Source organism: Phasianus colchicus, chromosome 6 (genome assembly GCF_987193195.1).
Source record: "Phasianus colchicus chromosome 6, bPhaCol1.hap1.1, whole genome shotgun sequence".
NCBI lineage: Eukaryota > Metazoa > Chordata > Aves > Galliformes > Phasianidae > Phasianus > Phasianus colchicus.
This window is the reverse complement of record NC_143441.1, coordinates 36,688,633-36,704,035: the sequence shown is the minus strand read 5'-3', so window position 1 is coordinate 36,704,035 and position 15,403 is coordinate 36,688,633. Positions and strand designations below refer to the sequence as shown.

The 15,403-nt window shown below is 36.3% G+C and overlaps 1 protein-coding gene and 1 long non-coding RNA gene across 9 annotated transcripts in view; one reads left to right on the top strand and one right to left on the bottom strand.

The window, feature by feature from the left end:
- The window catches only part of ARHGAP21 (Rho GTPase activating protein 21), a 116,752-nt gene that overhangs the window by 95,768 nt on the left and 5,581 nt on the right, over window positions 1-15,403 (top strand). For 4 of the 7 annotated variants that reach the window (XM_090142959.1, XM_031614320.2, XM_090142960.1 and 1 more), the window contains 16 exons: window positions 151-253; window positions 344-380; window positions 1,040-1,165; window positions 1,924-2,208; window positions 3,272-3,336; window positions 3,423-3,571; window positions 4,399-4,541; window positions 4,673-4,828; window positions 4,934-5,012; window positions 5,945-6,018; window positions 6,125-6,214; window positions 8,339-8,464; window positions 8,654-8,695; window positions 9,030-9,135; window positions 10,908-10,939; window positions 12,166-14,773. In XM_090142959.1, coding sequence (XP_089999085.1) covers window positions 151-253; window positions 344-380; window positions 1,040-1,165; window positions 1,924-2,208; window positions 3,272-3,336; window positions 3,423-3,571; window positions 4,399-4,541; window positions 4,673-4,828; window positions 4,934-5,012; window positions 5,945-6,018; window positions 6,125-6,214; window positions 8,339-8,464; window positions 8,654-8,695; window positions 9,030-9,135; window positions 10,908-10,939; window positions 12,166-13,899 — 3,347 coding nt within the window. In that variant the 3' untranslated portion in view covers window positions 13,900-14,773. Of the gene's footprint in view, window positions 1-150; window positions 254-343; window positions 381-1,039; window positions 1,166-1,923; window positions 2,209-3,271; window positions 3,337-3,422; window positions 3,572-4,398; window positions 4,542-4,672; window positions 4,829-4,933; window positions 5,013-5,944; window positions 6,019-6,124; window positions 6,215-8,338; window positions 8,465-8,653; window positions 8,696-9,029; window positions 9,136-9,783; window positions 10,058-10,907; window positions 10,940-12,165; window positions 14,774-15,403 lie in introns of those variants that run through there. The other 3 variants (XR_004169908.2, XM_031614321.2, XM_090142962.1) reach the window with 2 other exon arrangements.
- LOC116243201 (uncharacterized) lies at window positions 3-9,806 on the bottom strand. Of its 2 annotated transcripts, none has more exons than XR_004169910.2 (5): window positions 9,751-9,806; window positions 9,095-9,165; window positions 6,138-6,200; window positions 2,112-2,140; window positions 3-183 (listed from the first exon to the last, which is right to left on the bottom strand). It is a non-coding gene; the product is annotated as an uncharacterized LOC116243201 (long non-coding RNA). The 2 variants fall into 2 exon arrangements; XR_016467822.1 differs by having other exon boundaries at window positions 9,671-9,761.

The window sequence follows — 15,403 nt, the reverse complement described above, 5'->3', positions numbered from 1 at the left end:
GTGGTGATTTGATTTTCTTTCCGTGCTACTTTTTTCTTTTAACTCTCTGGAGATCAGGTGTGAAAATTTCAACCTCTTTACTGCTTGACATAAACTGTAGAAATGTGAGTCAGTTTTCTGCCATGTTAAAAAATTTCTACTTCCTTATAGAATCCATTAGGCCCAGTGTCCTGGATAGCCAGCCTGCCACAAAACCAGAGAGATCAAAGTCATATGATGAAGGACTGGATGACTATAGAGATGAGGAAAAATCGTAAGTTCATGAAAAAAGTCAGTTGATTTGGATTTTTTTTTTTTTTAAGCTTGTAAAGTCTCATTTGAATATCTGTTTTTGTCCCAACAGGTCCATTAAGCATGTATCTAGCTTAAAGGGGATCAAGGTAAGTAAATATTTAACAACTCTTAAAAATAGTAAATATTACTGTGACAAGTTTTATGAATTATACAACTGACACATACAAAAGGATGTGTTAAAGACGCATGAATGTGATTGCTATTGCTATCCATCGAATTATTCTTAACTTGTGTTGATTGTTAAAATTGGATGTTACTGTGTGCTGTGCATATAACATAAGTAAACGTGGTTTGTTGTTTTGTAGGCTCCCCACTTGATCCTTGATCTTTCGTTTTCCTCAGCCTAAAGCATATCTATGGTGCCTCCAATAAAAGCTTAATAACGAGTCTGAGACTCCCATGCTGTATGTGTGTCTCATTCTTGAGACTGGCATGATCACTATTTTCGTACAGTCCTATGGAAACTTTAGATATCATATTTTGCCAGGGGAATATTCTTAGGGACATTTTCCTGAATGTGGTGCCAGCTTTTAAAGTTGAAGAACAGAAAAGTCAATTGGAAGGGACCTGCAAAGGTCAAGTCCAACTATGCAACCGCTTCAGGTCTTAACAAAAGTTAAATCATGTTATTACGTCTTTTATCTAAATGTCTCTTGAACACTGAGAGATGTGATCTTGCATATAGAGATTATAGAGAAACGTGTTTAGAAGTACACTGCGTTTCTTTCTGTGATGTTCTCTTTAGGTCACAGACAGTCAGAAATCTTCCGAAGATTCTGGTTCGCGAAAAGATTCTTCTTCAGAGGTCTTTGGTGATGCCTCCAAAGAAGGGTGGCTCCATTTTCGTCAGCTTGTTACAGACAAAGGAAAGGTACCTTTCATGGTTTTGTTTTTTCATTCTATTTTTTAACCTGGCAAAAATATTAAGCTGGTGGAAAGCTGAAGTAAGGAACTTGAAGCTTTCTGGTTATTCTTTCTTAGTAACATTTTTGAGATATGAACATCAATAAGACTAGGTTTTAGACCTGCTTGTTAGAAGATTTACCTTAATGAATTTCTTAGCTTCTTTTAGAGACTACTTTTGAAAGTATTGCATTTCTGTGAAATAAGCTGTTTTCTAATAACTTAAGTAGAAAGATCCATCCTGTAATAAATGTAGCTTGTGGCCTTCTTTCTCTTTGCTAATAATGAGAAGCTCTAGTATTCATGAACATTGTGGAGTTGAGTTCACATTAGCTTTCTGCATGTGTATGGGATAACACTTAAGAAGTGGGAATGTGGAATTACATAGTTATGTAAATGTTAGTCTGACTTGAATAACTTCTAGAAGACTGGGCAAGAATCCACTAAATATTTTTTTGCTGTGTTTATTTTAAAGCGTCTGTGAAATTCTGGTCACATTGTTACTGTCAATTGAACTCTCAGTAGGTAATCAGAGAGGACAGGCTATCTAACAGTTGTATTTTCTGACAGAGCAGTTAGTGAGTGCCACTTTTGTAAAAGCTTTCTGCAGGTCATTCTTAAGTATGCTATAGATAGTTTTTAAAGCTTCTGGAGATAGCTTATCTTAACCCAGAAACATTCATTGTAGCGAACAACCAAACTTACATACTGGTTTATATTTTTCAGCGAGTTGGTGGGAGCATTCGGCCATGGAAACAATTATATGTTGTTCTTCGAGGTCATTCACTTTATTTGTACAAGGATAAAAAGGAGCAAATGACCCCATCAGAAGAAGAACAACCTATAAGCATCAATGCTTGTTTGATAGACATCTCATACTGTGAAACCAAGAGGAAAAATGTATTCAGACTCACCACATCAGACTGCGAGTATCTGTTTCAAGCTGAGGACAGAGATAATATGTTAGCATGGATTAAAGCAATACAAGAAAACAGCAACTTAAATGATGAGGTAATTGTTATATTATTTTTAATACTACAGCAAAATTTGTGATTAAACAATTGATCAAAATGTATGCAAGAGCATACAAGAAAATGTGGTAGGCAAGGTAGTTGGGTAAGTATACTGAGTTTGGTTTTTTTATTAAAGCTTCATTGTATTCTCATTATCAGTATTTTGAAATAAATGAATTAATTTAATTGCTGATTTGACTGTAGAAAAGCTTTATATTAAGATAATAAAAATCCCCAATGTATCAATCAAAAGCAATTGTAGTATAGAACCAATGTTCAGTCATCAGACTTGCATTGTAAAGTAGTGTGTGCAGTTGCATGGTGTGATAATTTTCTCAGTGATTAAAAATTGAAACTTTGAAGGATGGTCATTTTTTTTTTTTTAATTAAATGTTGATGTTTGTATGAGTTGAATGTTAATGCTAAATACAAAGCAAGCATATGCTGTTCTATATAACATACAATATCTGTCCCAAAATGATCTTCAGTGCATTTTCATTTCAATGATGAACAACAGAGGACTGTTTTCATATTTGTGGGCATGCATATCTGTTTAATTCTGAAATAATTACCAAAATAACTATATATATATATATATATATATATATATATATATACACACACATTATATACATATATATATAAAATGTATTTGTCATTAGATGGAAAAAAGCATGTTTTGAATTCAGGGCTGTTTCAGCTGTATGTGTAGTAGTAACTGTGTGACTACTAAGTGTATGTAAGATTTGATTTTTTTCATGGCAGGTTTTGTTGACTTGCATGTTTTCTATTTGAAGTAACTTCCAGTTTAACATGATTTAATCACATACCTACTACTTTGAAAATAGTAACATCTAATGTGTAATTACTCACTTCAGTTTTCCTTGTGGTTTTCGAGTATTCTGTGTTTATTTTTCCCAAGGACTGCCTGCTGATTTTTTAAGTGTACTGAAATGTTGTTTTTCATATGTGTTCTGTTGATGAGAGGAAATAATGTTTTCTGAAAGTAAAAACTGTTGTATTTTGTAAGATTATAAAGTAGATCTCAATTCATTTTGTAGGACACTGGTGTCACTAGTAGAGACCTAATTAGCCGAAGGATTAAAGAATACAGTACAATGATGAGGTAGGTAAATTACATGCTGCCAGCAGTAGTTTTTGTATGTATGCTTATCTCGCTTCTTTTTACTAAAGTAATGTATCTTGCTTCAGTTCTTCAAGCAGCAAAACAGAGCCATCTCCCAAAACACCTCGTCAGAGCCTAAGTATCAGGCAGACTCTGCTTGGAACTAAAGCAGATCAGAGGACCCAGAGTCCACATTCTCCCAAGGATGAATCGGAGAGGAAGCTTCTCACTAAAGGTTTGCATGTTTCTTTCTTCTATTTTTTAATAATTTCTTTAGTTCCTCATTGCCCTACTATGAAGCTATCAGGGTGCTTTATTCAGGTTTTTCAAATTCAAGAATATACATGTGAAAACCAAGTATGAACTAGTGATTATAGCTGCAGCTGTATATATCCCTAACAAAGGTTCTCTTCCTCATTTCTGTGCTGCAGATTATGTAAGTAAATTGCGGATGTTAAGTAAATTCTAAATCTACTGAAATAGTATTTCCAAAAATAGTTGAGTAAGAAGTACTATTGTATTAGAAAATTTGCAGTACAGGGTGAATGGGAATTGTAACTTGTTACATGAGTTTTATAATGGAAATAAAGAGTTCAACTGAACTTTTAATCTGATTCTGTATAAATAATATTCTAAAGTGTTTGAGTCCCTTTTGGGACTGATTTGGAGCACCTGAAATCTGCTAATTACTGAAAGTAGGTCTGCACAATGTCAAATATTAGCATGGCTGTATTCATAGCTGTTTTGTATGTCATCATCACTCAGTAGTGATGTAATCTTACTTTAGGGAATGTTGCAGATTTTATTTTTTTATTGTAATTTATGTATATTTAGTTTTGGAATAATACCTACTTCCTTTTTCTGAGCATGGGTATATTCAGATGCATTAGTGAGTTGCTGTGGGAAACTGGGCCAGGAAAAAAGGTTGAAAACAAGAAAGGATAGTGACATACTATTTTATTTTTTTGTAAATGTTACCTGTATTTGTAGTAACTTTTGTGACTTAAATGCCTTGATGTGTGTTCTTTGCTTTCTTATTTATGTAAAACTAACAACAAAAAGATGAGACAAGCCCACCTAAAGACAAGGGGACATGGAGGAAAGGCATTCCAAGCATTATGAGGAAGACATTTGAAAAGAAGCCATCTGCAGTAGGAACATTTGGTGTCAGACTAGATGACTGCCCCCCAGCACATACCAACAAAGTATGAAAGAATAGTTTTTCTTTCCAGTGTGATTTTAAATGCTTTTTTCATGTATACTTTAAGAATGTGTGTGTGTGTGCATATATATATACACATATATATATATACGTACAAAATGTTTTTTTCTTCAGTATATCCCATTGATTGTTGATATATGCTGCAAACTAGTTGAAGAAAGAGGTCTTGAGTACACAGGTATTTACAGAGTTCCTGGAAATAATGCTGCCATCTCCAGTATGCAAGAGGAGCTCAACAAAGGAATGACTGACATAGATGTTCATGATGATGTAAGTCTTCAGTCACAGCATTTCTACTTTGAGCTTCTGAAAACTTCTAGTTGTGCTATGATTACAGAAATACAAAGACTATCTCATTTTCTTCTAATTGTTTAGAAATGGCGAGACTTGAATGTCATTAGCAGTTTGCTGAAATCTTTCTTCAGAAAGCTCCCAGAACCCCTTTTCACCAATGGTGAGTTGTTTACCTTAGCTTTTTTCTGTATGAGCTGCTGTTGAACAGTTGTCTTGAAACTTTCAGATGATTTGAGAGAAAATGCAGTGGAATGAATTCTGCAATAAATGCTTTTACTTCCTTGAAGAACAGGGAGTCACAGCGATAGAACTTAAAAACAAGAGCTGTAAATAGAATTTGTCTAATTGTACAATAATTAGTATTCAAATATTATGCCCAAATATTTCAGTGTACTTGTTTTAATATTCTGTTTACTTTGATGCCAAAGTAAACAACCAAAACAAACCCATGCAAACCTTATTTTTTACTTTTGTTCTGTTGCTAATAGTGGGAGGGGGTGGATGGGTGGAAATGCAGCAAGATTTTGGTATGAACTCTGATTTGGTGGTTATAGACAGATCTTATAATTTAGATCTTTAAAGTTCAACTAGAAATTGTAATGAAGAGGGAGCAACAGCAGAAGTTTTTTTTATGCCATGTTACGTCTGCACTATTGTTTTTCACAGTTGTCTTAAGTTTTTAAGTAAACCAAACAAAATAAACTTTTTAGGGGAGATTCTGAACACAGTTGTCTACTACCATAAGTTAGAGTGTCATGTTTCTCAGATTTGGGGAGAATTGCAGGGGTGAGTGCACAGAATGCAGCAGATGAGCATCACTGTTAAAACTATCCTGCGTGGTAAAGAGTAGATTAGATCAGTTTTTGGAGTTGGAATATATTTTTCTCATTAAGATTTAAGAACAAAAACATGAAAAGCTTAGATTTTAATGTGAAACAAAAATAAGTAATGCTTACAATTTCACTGTTGTAATGGTCTGTGAAGGCTGGTTTTTTTCCTCACTCTTACCTTACTGTGTTTGTATGCAGTATAATGGGTTAACTTAGTTTCCAGAGGTCTAACCTTTGTGATCGATTTCTGCTTTTTTAACAGACAAATATGCAGATTTTATAGATGCCAATAGAAAAGAAGATCCAGTTGAACGTTTGAAAACGCTGAAGAGACTGGTAAGCTGAAATCACGTGTCTTGTGTAGTATAGGTATACCTTTGTAGGTATACTACAAAATAAGCATTAAACATTTAATATTCTGAGCTGTGATTGTTTATTTCAGATTCATGATTTACCTGAGCATCATTATGAGACACTCAAATTTCTTTCTGCGCATCTCAAGACAGTAGCAGAGAACTCTGAAAAGAACAAGGTAATAAAAACAAAAGCATATATTTTGTTTTGATCCCTTTCATTAAGAGCAAGTTTTTGTGCATGATTATTTCTGTTGACTAAGTCTGTAACTTATTATTGTAGATGAGACTAAAACCTCTGTGATGTTGGAAGATTTTTTTATTACATCCCGTCAATATATTCATGTTTAGTGTGTATTAAGTTTATTCATTCAAACTGATGCTAGTTGTTGTGTGAATAACTGACTGCATCCTAGATTTATCCAAAGTCTGTAAATTTCATGTAATCCACTTAGACACCAGTAGGAGTATGTCTGGTCAGAGATTTCAATCAGTTTAAACTAAAAATTAATATGGCACATATTCTCAATATAAAGTGTAGAGGAATGCACAGTTGACTTTTAAGACAGCGTGAAAGTAGGTCTCTAATAGCACTCTTTTGTAAAACAAGAACTGTTTTTTGTTTTTTGTTCTTGTTTTTTTTTTTACTGTGCAAACTCCCATAAAATACAGTCCTAACTTTTATTAGATTTTGGAATCTTTCCGAGTAAAAAGTTAGGGACAAATCTTAAGTGAATGTCTATGACCTGAATGAACCAGTTGACAAAGGCTTGTTTGTATCAGCTTTGTGTGAAGCCTACATTCCTGGACACTGAAATCAATTGAAGAGTAAGATTTGCTATAATAACTCAAATAACTCAAAATTTGATCTTTTAGATGCTTTCGATGGATTTAAGAGTGAAAAAAAAGCATGACATGTAGGGTAGGAATCTTCTAATTAACACCTTTTGTCATTTCCACTGGTTGGAGACGTTGGCTGTTGTTAAGTGGTTCTGTATATGCTGTAATCCTACTATAAATGCAAATAATAGTATCCCTTTTTTTTCAGGGAAGCATAGATGAATGCAAAGCTGTGCAGTATGAATGTGCTTATAGGTGCTCACATGAGGGTAGATGGCATGATGCCTTGTTGCAGGGATACAGTAAAAAAAAAAAAAAAAAACCAAAACACTGATTTATGTGAAATAGGTGAACTAAGGCCAACTTTAAATCAGAACAGAAAATTGCAGAATCATTAAGGTTGGAAAAGGACCCCTAAGATCATCTAGTCCAACCATCAGTCCATCCCTACCATGCCAGCTAACCATGTCCCTCAGCACCAATGTCATATTTAAAATAAAATTGGCAGGTTCCATTCTAAAAATGAGTAGACCCATCTGTGTTTATATAGATAAACAAAAAAATAGAACCTTTAGTGTTACTACAGTTAACATTTTAAGAAAGTGATAGTAAATGCCATTAAGTCCAAAGCAAACATTTATCATCTTATGTTTTCATTGTATTGCATAAATATGGTTTAAATAATATAAATACTATCAAATATATAAGGCTGGGGGAATAAGGTTGTGTAGTAGCATGACATGTTGAAGGCCACAGTTCACATCAAAGTGAGCAGCAGGGCCTTGGGTCATTCTCTTTGAAACTTCCTTCTTGTAAGAGCAAGAACATTTTCAGCCTAGCATTAAGTCAGAGAAGTAAGCATGAATAGAAGATTACTGTTTTGCTTCTGCTTTCTTGCCATTATTTGACAGAAATGTAACTTCAAAAGGGAACTAAGTGGATGATGAAAGTTGTGACATTACTGGACTTAACTCTATGAGTAGTTGTGTTGGGTCTGTCATTTTGGGTGCTGCCACATTCTTGGTAGTAAATGTGAATTGAATGAGTTCTTGGTCAGTAGGTATAGCATGCCATTTGTTTACTGTCTGTCTTACCCTGTTTGTTTACAGGGAATTACCGATGTCTTTGAAAAATTTTTCTTCTGTTCTATTTAAAAAGAAAAAGCCTTTTTTTTTTTGAAGCATAACAGTCTTTTTCTGAGTTTTTTCCTTGTGGAGCTATCCGTTTGCCATGGATTTTGAATTTCAGAAGAGTTGGATACATTCATTACATCTGTGTTTGGAAGATTTTATTGTAGTGTAAATTCTTACCTGAGTCAGTAATGTGTTTTTAAATAAATTTTATTTGTCCTTTTTAAAAATGATTCTCAAATATCAATTGCATTGTATTAAAATATTGAGTTTATATTGTTGTATTTTCTCATTTACATCACATGTGATATGTGGAAATTCTTAATTTCTTAGATGGAACCAAGAAACCTGGCAATAGTGTTTGGTCCAACGCTTGTGAGGACATCCGATGATAACATGACACACATGGTTACCCACATGCCAGACCAGTATAAAATTGTAGAAACACTCATCCAAAAAGTAAGTGGGCGATTTTCATTATTTAAAGAGTAAGTTCATACACAGATCAGCTCTCTCTTATTGGGCCACTTTGGGTCTGGTATTTATCCTTTGAACTCCAGGCTATAATTTTCAGTCCATGTTTGATTGTTCCCCTTTTGGCTTTTGTGTTTCTTGTGGAGTTTTCACCGTTTTTATTTTAAATTGTAGCATGACTGGTTTTTCACAGAAGATGATGCTGAAGAACCCCTTGTAAGTATTGTGGCATAAATATTTGCATTCTGATTACCTTAGTTTAGAAACTGCTTCTGCTTCCTCTAGAATGTCTGTACTTTTTTTTTATTGCATCACTATATGGTTTTCTCTTCAAAAGTACCTCTCTAGTCCTTGCAATAATTAATTAATTAAAAAAAAAAAAAAAAAAAAGCCACGCATTTGTTATAGAAAGCATAGAGCCAAATGGGAAAATAAGAATATATGAGGAAAGCGTGTCCTCAGGTGAATGATGCAATTTTCTAAATGCTTTTGAATCATAATGACCTATTTGTGAAACGATGATGAAGACATCTTTGTTTGTTAACTATAGACAGCAGTACAGGAGGAAAACACTGTAGAATCTCAGCCAGTGCCAAACATAGATCATTTACTCACCAACATTGGAAGAACGGGAGTGTCTCCTGGAGACGTATCAGGTAACAGCCTGGACAGTGCTAGTCCGTAGGCTAGAATAATGTACTCTGTTAACTCACTGTAACTCTTTCACTCTATTTTCTTTTACTAATAAATTGTTTTTCTCTTTTCTTAAAGATCATTAACACTTCTTAGAGATTTGAATTGTTGGTAATCATGCATGATATGTTAGAAAACTTTGTCTAACAAGAGTATAATCATTAAAAGATGAGGTTTGCATGTTCTATTTTATTTATTCACAGTAACTCATGCAATCATCCTTGTAAGGTGAAGCAGATACGCTGCTGTAAAGGGGTGTGTTGTGATGGCAGAAAGATTGATCTCCAGTGGGGTTCTAATATTGCTCATTAGGAATGCGGAAAATTATGTTTTTCTTGTCAAGTGGGGGACCCTTTGCATATGTTGCAGTATAACTATACTAAAGTTGATTTCCTTCTGTTTATGAATGCCATCCTCTTATGTGGCTAAGGACAAGCAATGCAGGCTCTTTTTTGGTGACTTTTTTCCCCCTTCCCTTCACTATACTGTTGCACTAACCCAGCATGTTGTATCCCACAAATGCTCTCCCTTCGTCTCTAGCTTTTGTTTCAGTTTTCCAAGGGTTGCTCAGCACTTACTGAAGCAGTCACTTTATACTGATGTTGTAACAGGCGAAGTGGGAGGAGTCTATCACACGGTGATGTCATTAGTGGATTCTGTGATGTCACTGATGGACAGCTGGAACTGTAGGAAGAAGGAGGACTGTTGCCCACACTGTAGCTGCCTTGTCTGCAGAAACCCCCGTTTCTTGTAAATGGAAAACCAAAAAGTTGATCTGTGCTGTAAATTTTCTTTTAAGAGTATTTTAAACAGATCAATGCTACTTTTTAAAAGTTTTTCTGCTGTTTCTTGTTATCTCTGAAGCAGACCCTGAGGAGAAATAGCATGGTATGGTCTACCAGTCTTTCTAGTCATAAAGCATTAGCCATGTGTCAAAAAGGGGTGTGGCAGGGGGCTCAGCTCTTTCTTCCTAGGGAGCAAGTTCCTAAAGGTGGAACAGCATCCAAGTTCATATTTTTTAGTTGCTGTGCTAGCCCCTTCCTACCCCCTTTATAATTGTATAATCTTGGGTTTTGCGAGACAGTGAAACTATGGTGTCCATTTTTCATTTCATAATAGCGCTTGTTATAGAAATGTACAAAACTGGTAGCTGCTGAAATCTAGCTGATTTACAAATAAAATTCCACCTCTATCTAGTCCCAGGTGAAGAGAGATACGTAATTGGGGTTTTACACGCAAAATACAACTTAATACCTTTAAAAACTCAAGTCTCCCAAAAAGAATATGATTGCACGAACCACGATTTGTACGTAGGGCAGTCAGCAGTGATAAGACATTCAATTTTGCTCTGTGTATCCTGAATCTCAGGAGGGTACACACTACAATCCTGAAAAGGTCTCTCAGCTGCGGTTTTGCAGGGGCTGTCTACCTAAAACATTGAATAAACATTAGTATTTCTGTTTTTTGTTTTTAATTTAGAAGAACAGGGCTCCTTTGCCATTCCTATCATTGAGCTGATTCTGCCTACAATTCACAGCATCTTTTCATGGCGGTGGCTTTCTGTGGTGCAGCTTGCATCTTTGTGAGCTCTGATTATTCACTCTGTTCTGGTTTTTATTTGCTTCACATTTTGTTCTGTGCTTGTCTTTTTCCATAAGTCCAGCATTGTCTGTAGCAACAGCAAAAAAAGAAAATTGCACAGAACTGAGCAGAATTGTTTTTAATTTTTCCACAGATTCAGCTACTAGTGACTCAACAAAATCTAAGGTAATGTATTTGCTGAAGTGGTGTAGTTGTAACCTTCAGAGATGTGATGGATATTTGCTTGCTTTATTAGAGTGCTTCTATGAATGTGCACTATAGAACTAGGTAGATTATTCTTTTAAACAAGTGATAATACCATTTTCCCAGCAGCAACTTATTCTCTAAAAAGGTACCCCGCTTACAGGAGTCCCTTCCATAATGAAGTCCCAGGTTTTTTTGTTGAAAGTATTTCCGTGGTGACTGTTCCCCCATGTCTCCCTCTCTGAAATGCTGCATCAGTAACAAATGATTGAGATTTCAGGACCTTTATTAAACATAAATCCTTTATTGCTGGTCTGAGTCTTTCTTCAGCTCAGAGGGAGAGGCTGTCTGACTGAACACGGACATCTGAGCTGTTCTTGCTGAGACCTTGGCACAGATGTCAGGTTTCAGTCCAGCTATGTTCAAGGTCCCCTGATGTAAGCAACTGCCCTATATTGTCTCTTTCTTGAATGTTTGCAGTGTACAGGCCACACTGGTCAGCAGACAGAGACAAACATGTCACTTTGATAAGTCTGTGAGGGAGCAGGAAAGTGTATGGATTTGAGGTGGCCAGTTGATTTAATGAATTCTACAAATCACAATAAGTGGACTCATCTTTTTTGCTTCTTTGTGATTCTAAAGGCAGATGCCTTGAAGGGCAGGAAGAAATTTTTCTGTTAATTTTCTGTAATTGCACCTAAATTTGGGTTTTCTGTGGCTTTTGTTGTATTGGTACTATTGAATGGATATAAATTTAAAACTCAGAAACTGAAAGGTGAAAAATCAACTGAAAAACAGTTTGAGAAATTTAAACTTCTCACATAGGGAGGGAGGTAGAGACTGAAACCATACTGTTGTGACCTCATCTGTGAAGTACTTTTTGTTACAAAACAGTCTTGAAAAAGCTGTCTTGATTAATGGAGCCTGCTTTATTAGTCAAAAATTAAGTGGCTGTGCATAAAAACAAGTGTTTGTCGAGTTGAAGGGACTCAACAAGTGGAATTTTCAGGATGAAAATTGTCAACCTGGGCGGTATCATGTCAACTACGTGACAAGGAAATATCTCCTGAATGAAGAATATTTCCTGAACAGAGACAGGCTTTCTGCTCTGAAGCGTAGGAGATGTTTTTAAAAGTCTCATGCTAATGGATATTTCTTTGTGATTTTTTATCATGCCTTATGTCTTGTTGTTGTTGCTTTTTAAACAGGGTTCTTGGGGTTCTGGAAAGGATCAGTATAGCAAGGAACTGCTTGTGTCCTCCATTTTTGCAGCAGCTAGTCGCAAGCGGAAAAAAACAAAAGAGAAACCGCAACCGAGTAGCTCAGAAGATGAGTTGGATAATGTGTTTTCCAAGAAGGAGCTTGCAGAACAATCTCGGGGTGACGCAGCAAAAGAGGACACAGCTAAAGGGGAATATGAAAAAGAAAGAGATGCAGGGAGAAAACAGAGGATGTTTGTCCTGAAGGAAAAAGAGAACAGCAGTAAAAAAGATGTGAATGTTGTAAAGGATGAAAAGAAGTCGTTAAGGAAAGAGAGCGTCCTGTCAGAGGAACCTTCACTGCCTTACCATGAAAAACGTACAAAATCACAAAGTCTCAGTTGTCAGCAAACTGTGCAGAAGGATAACCCTAAAATGCCCATTTCCCAGTCTTCTTCCCAGGTTGAAGAGACGGTGTCTGACTCTGGCACTATGCTTAGCACTTCCTCTCAGGCTTCCCAGCACAGATATTCGTGCAAAAAGGTAGCCAGCCCTGAAATTAAACACAGTGAGTTTTTAGCAGCTGATGTCAGTTCCATCACCTCAGATTATTCAACAACTTCATCCTCTATATATATAACTGGCTTAGACGCCAGTATGCTGAGCCCTGAAGTGCAGTCAGTAACAGAAAGCAAGGGAGAAGATGCTGATGATGAAAGAAGTGAGCTGATCAGCGAAGGGCGTCCTATGGAGACAGACAGCGAGAGTGACTTCCCTGTCTTTGCCACCAGCTCTGCTGCTGAAAGGCTGTCCAAGGGGAAAGTTTCTGAAGTGTTTAAGAGCAGTCGGAGGAACTCTGAGGAAAGCGAAGTAAGTTGTACTGAGGGAAGTTCAACACCAAAGTTAGAGAGTCGCAGACTTTTTAGCTCACACAAACTTATTGAATGCGATACGCTGTCCAGGAGAAAGTCTGCACGGCACAAAACGGACAGTGAGGGTTCTGGGGATGCGAAGAGTGAGAAGGACTTACCTACTGTGACCAAAATGTTTGATATAATGAAAAAAGGAAGATCGACAAGCAGTTTAGCTACGTCAGCCAGAAGTGAGACTGACAAACAAGAACCTACCTGGAGACTAAAAATTACAGATAGGTTAAAGCTGCGGCTCAAATCATCTGCAGATGACATGTTCGGAGTTGGGAATCAAAAGGCTAACTCTGCCGAGACGGTGAAGAGGAAAAATATCAGGCGAAGGCATACGCTTGGAGGACAGAGGGATTTTGATGAAATAAGTGTCCTGAATGTTTGGAAAGTTCAAGAGCCGAGTCATAGTAGAGAGAGAGAATCTGAGCTTTCAGCTGTGAATCGTCTGAAGCCAAAATGTCCAGCCCAGGACCTCTCAATCTCAGACTGGCTTGCACGAGAACGTTTACGCACTAGCACAACTGACCTTAATACGGGTGAAACTGGAAAGCCCAGACTTGAGAACACTAGCTTAGCAGATGCATCAAAGGTAGATCTGCCTCTATCTGCTGAGATGCAAGCAGATGAAGGCAGTTCCTCCAGCAGCTTGACTTCAATCAGTAGAACACCACCTTCGGGACCATTTCAGCCACCAGACCAGGTAAATGGTGAAAGTTATCAGAATATGAACAAAAACAACTTCAGCCCAGCAGTTGATGCCCACCCTCATAAACTGTCTGGGACCCAAGTGGTTAGATCTCGATTCTACCAGTATCTTTGAAATGGGGAGATATGTCCACTACAGCAATTCATTAACTTAATGTTACGCTTCCCAGTAACTGTGTGTATGTGTGTGTGTACATATATATATATATATATTTTTTCCTGTACTGTTGTTGTTATGCAGCCTTCATTTGGGCTGGTTTCATCAATATGCTCTGTGGAACGTCTTCACAGTGCATTACCACAGCCAGAAGAACACTAAAGGTAAAGTGTGTGTGTGTATATATATACATATATATATATATATATATATTTTAAGAAAAAGTATATTTGATGGCTGCATACAAATGTTGAACAAAGCATCTGATGCAACAAGCTGTGTAGTGTATACATGGTTTTCTGACCGAGACTTGGCCTGGCATTAGTATGCAGAAAAAATGTTCTTTTGGTTTAGTCACTAACAAGTGCCTCATCATAAATTCATTTGGTTTGTTAGGGTGCCATATTGTTAAATTAGAGAAACTTACTACAAACAAATGAATGCATTTTACTGTTAATGAGTTTCATTACATTTTACAAATGTTAACACAGGTGGCTACAGAGCTTCCATTCCTTAGGCATTCCAGTAAATATTGGAGTTTTATATTTCCAATTTTAATACAGATTTTGAGTTTTATGTGACTTGAATTTTTAATCTTTCTGTAAAATAAGTAACTTAAATGTACATACTACATGTGTATCTTTTCTTCAGATACCAGATTTGATATAAATGTTGTAACATAGGCGTGTAGATAGTGGATACTGGATGGAACTGGTTTCTTTTATTGAGAATATAATTCTGCATGAAGACCTAATGAATCCAAACCTGTATCATGCCTGTGTGCATACCCACTTAAACACTGGAAATAAAATTGTTTTGGTGATTCTTCGCATGATGTGAATTCATTTTAATTATGGGTTTTAAAATGTCTTAGCGAGTTGCTTTGTGTGTAATTCAGTGGTTTTGGAACACTGAAGAAGCACATCCACAATCTTCCCAATCTTCCTCAAGTTCAGAAAATGTTAATAACTGCTGGCCTAAACGGTCCATATACTTATGGGTTTGAGACTTCGTGTAGTTTTAACTATTAAGATGGGTTTGTACCCTAAAATCCCTCCTGTGTGTCACCTCTTCACCAGTTACATTTTTTTCTTCTATTTCCTTGTGCAACTATTTGAAAACAAAGCAGCTCTTCATTCCTTTGCCTATTCTCCTCTCTTATTTAACAGCTGTTGTCACCAACTTGGCAGAGGATCATACCTGTACTGATGTTAAACATTGTGAGCATAGAAAAACTTGTTCCTACACGTCTCCCATCAGTGAGAAGGAATGATAGGGGCCAGGATGTATGGGTAGATGAGGTTTCACAGATTTCCTTTCCGTTCTAGAAAGACTCCTTAACAGTCCCATGTTTGCATCTACTGTGTTACTGTTCCCATATCAAAACCTGTGAAAAAAAAGCATCTGACACAACAGTAGATCTGTACAAGTTCTCACCATATGATTGTATTGGGTCTCTGAA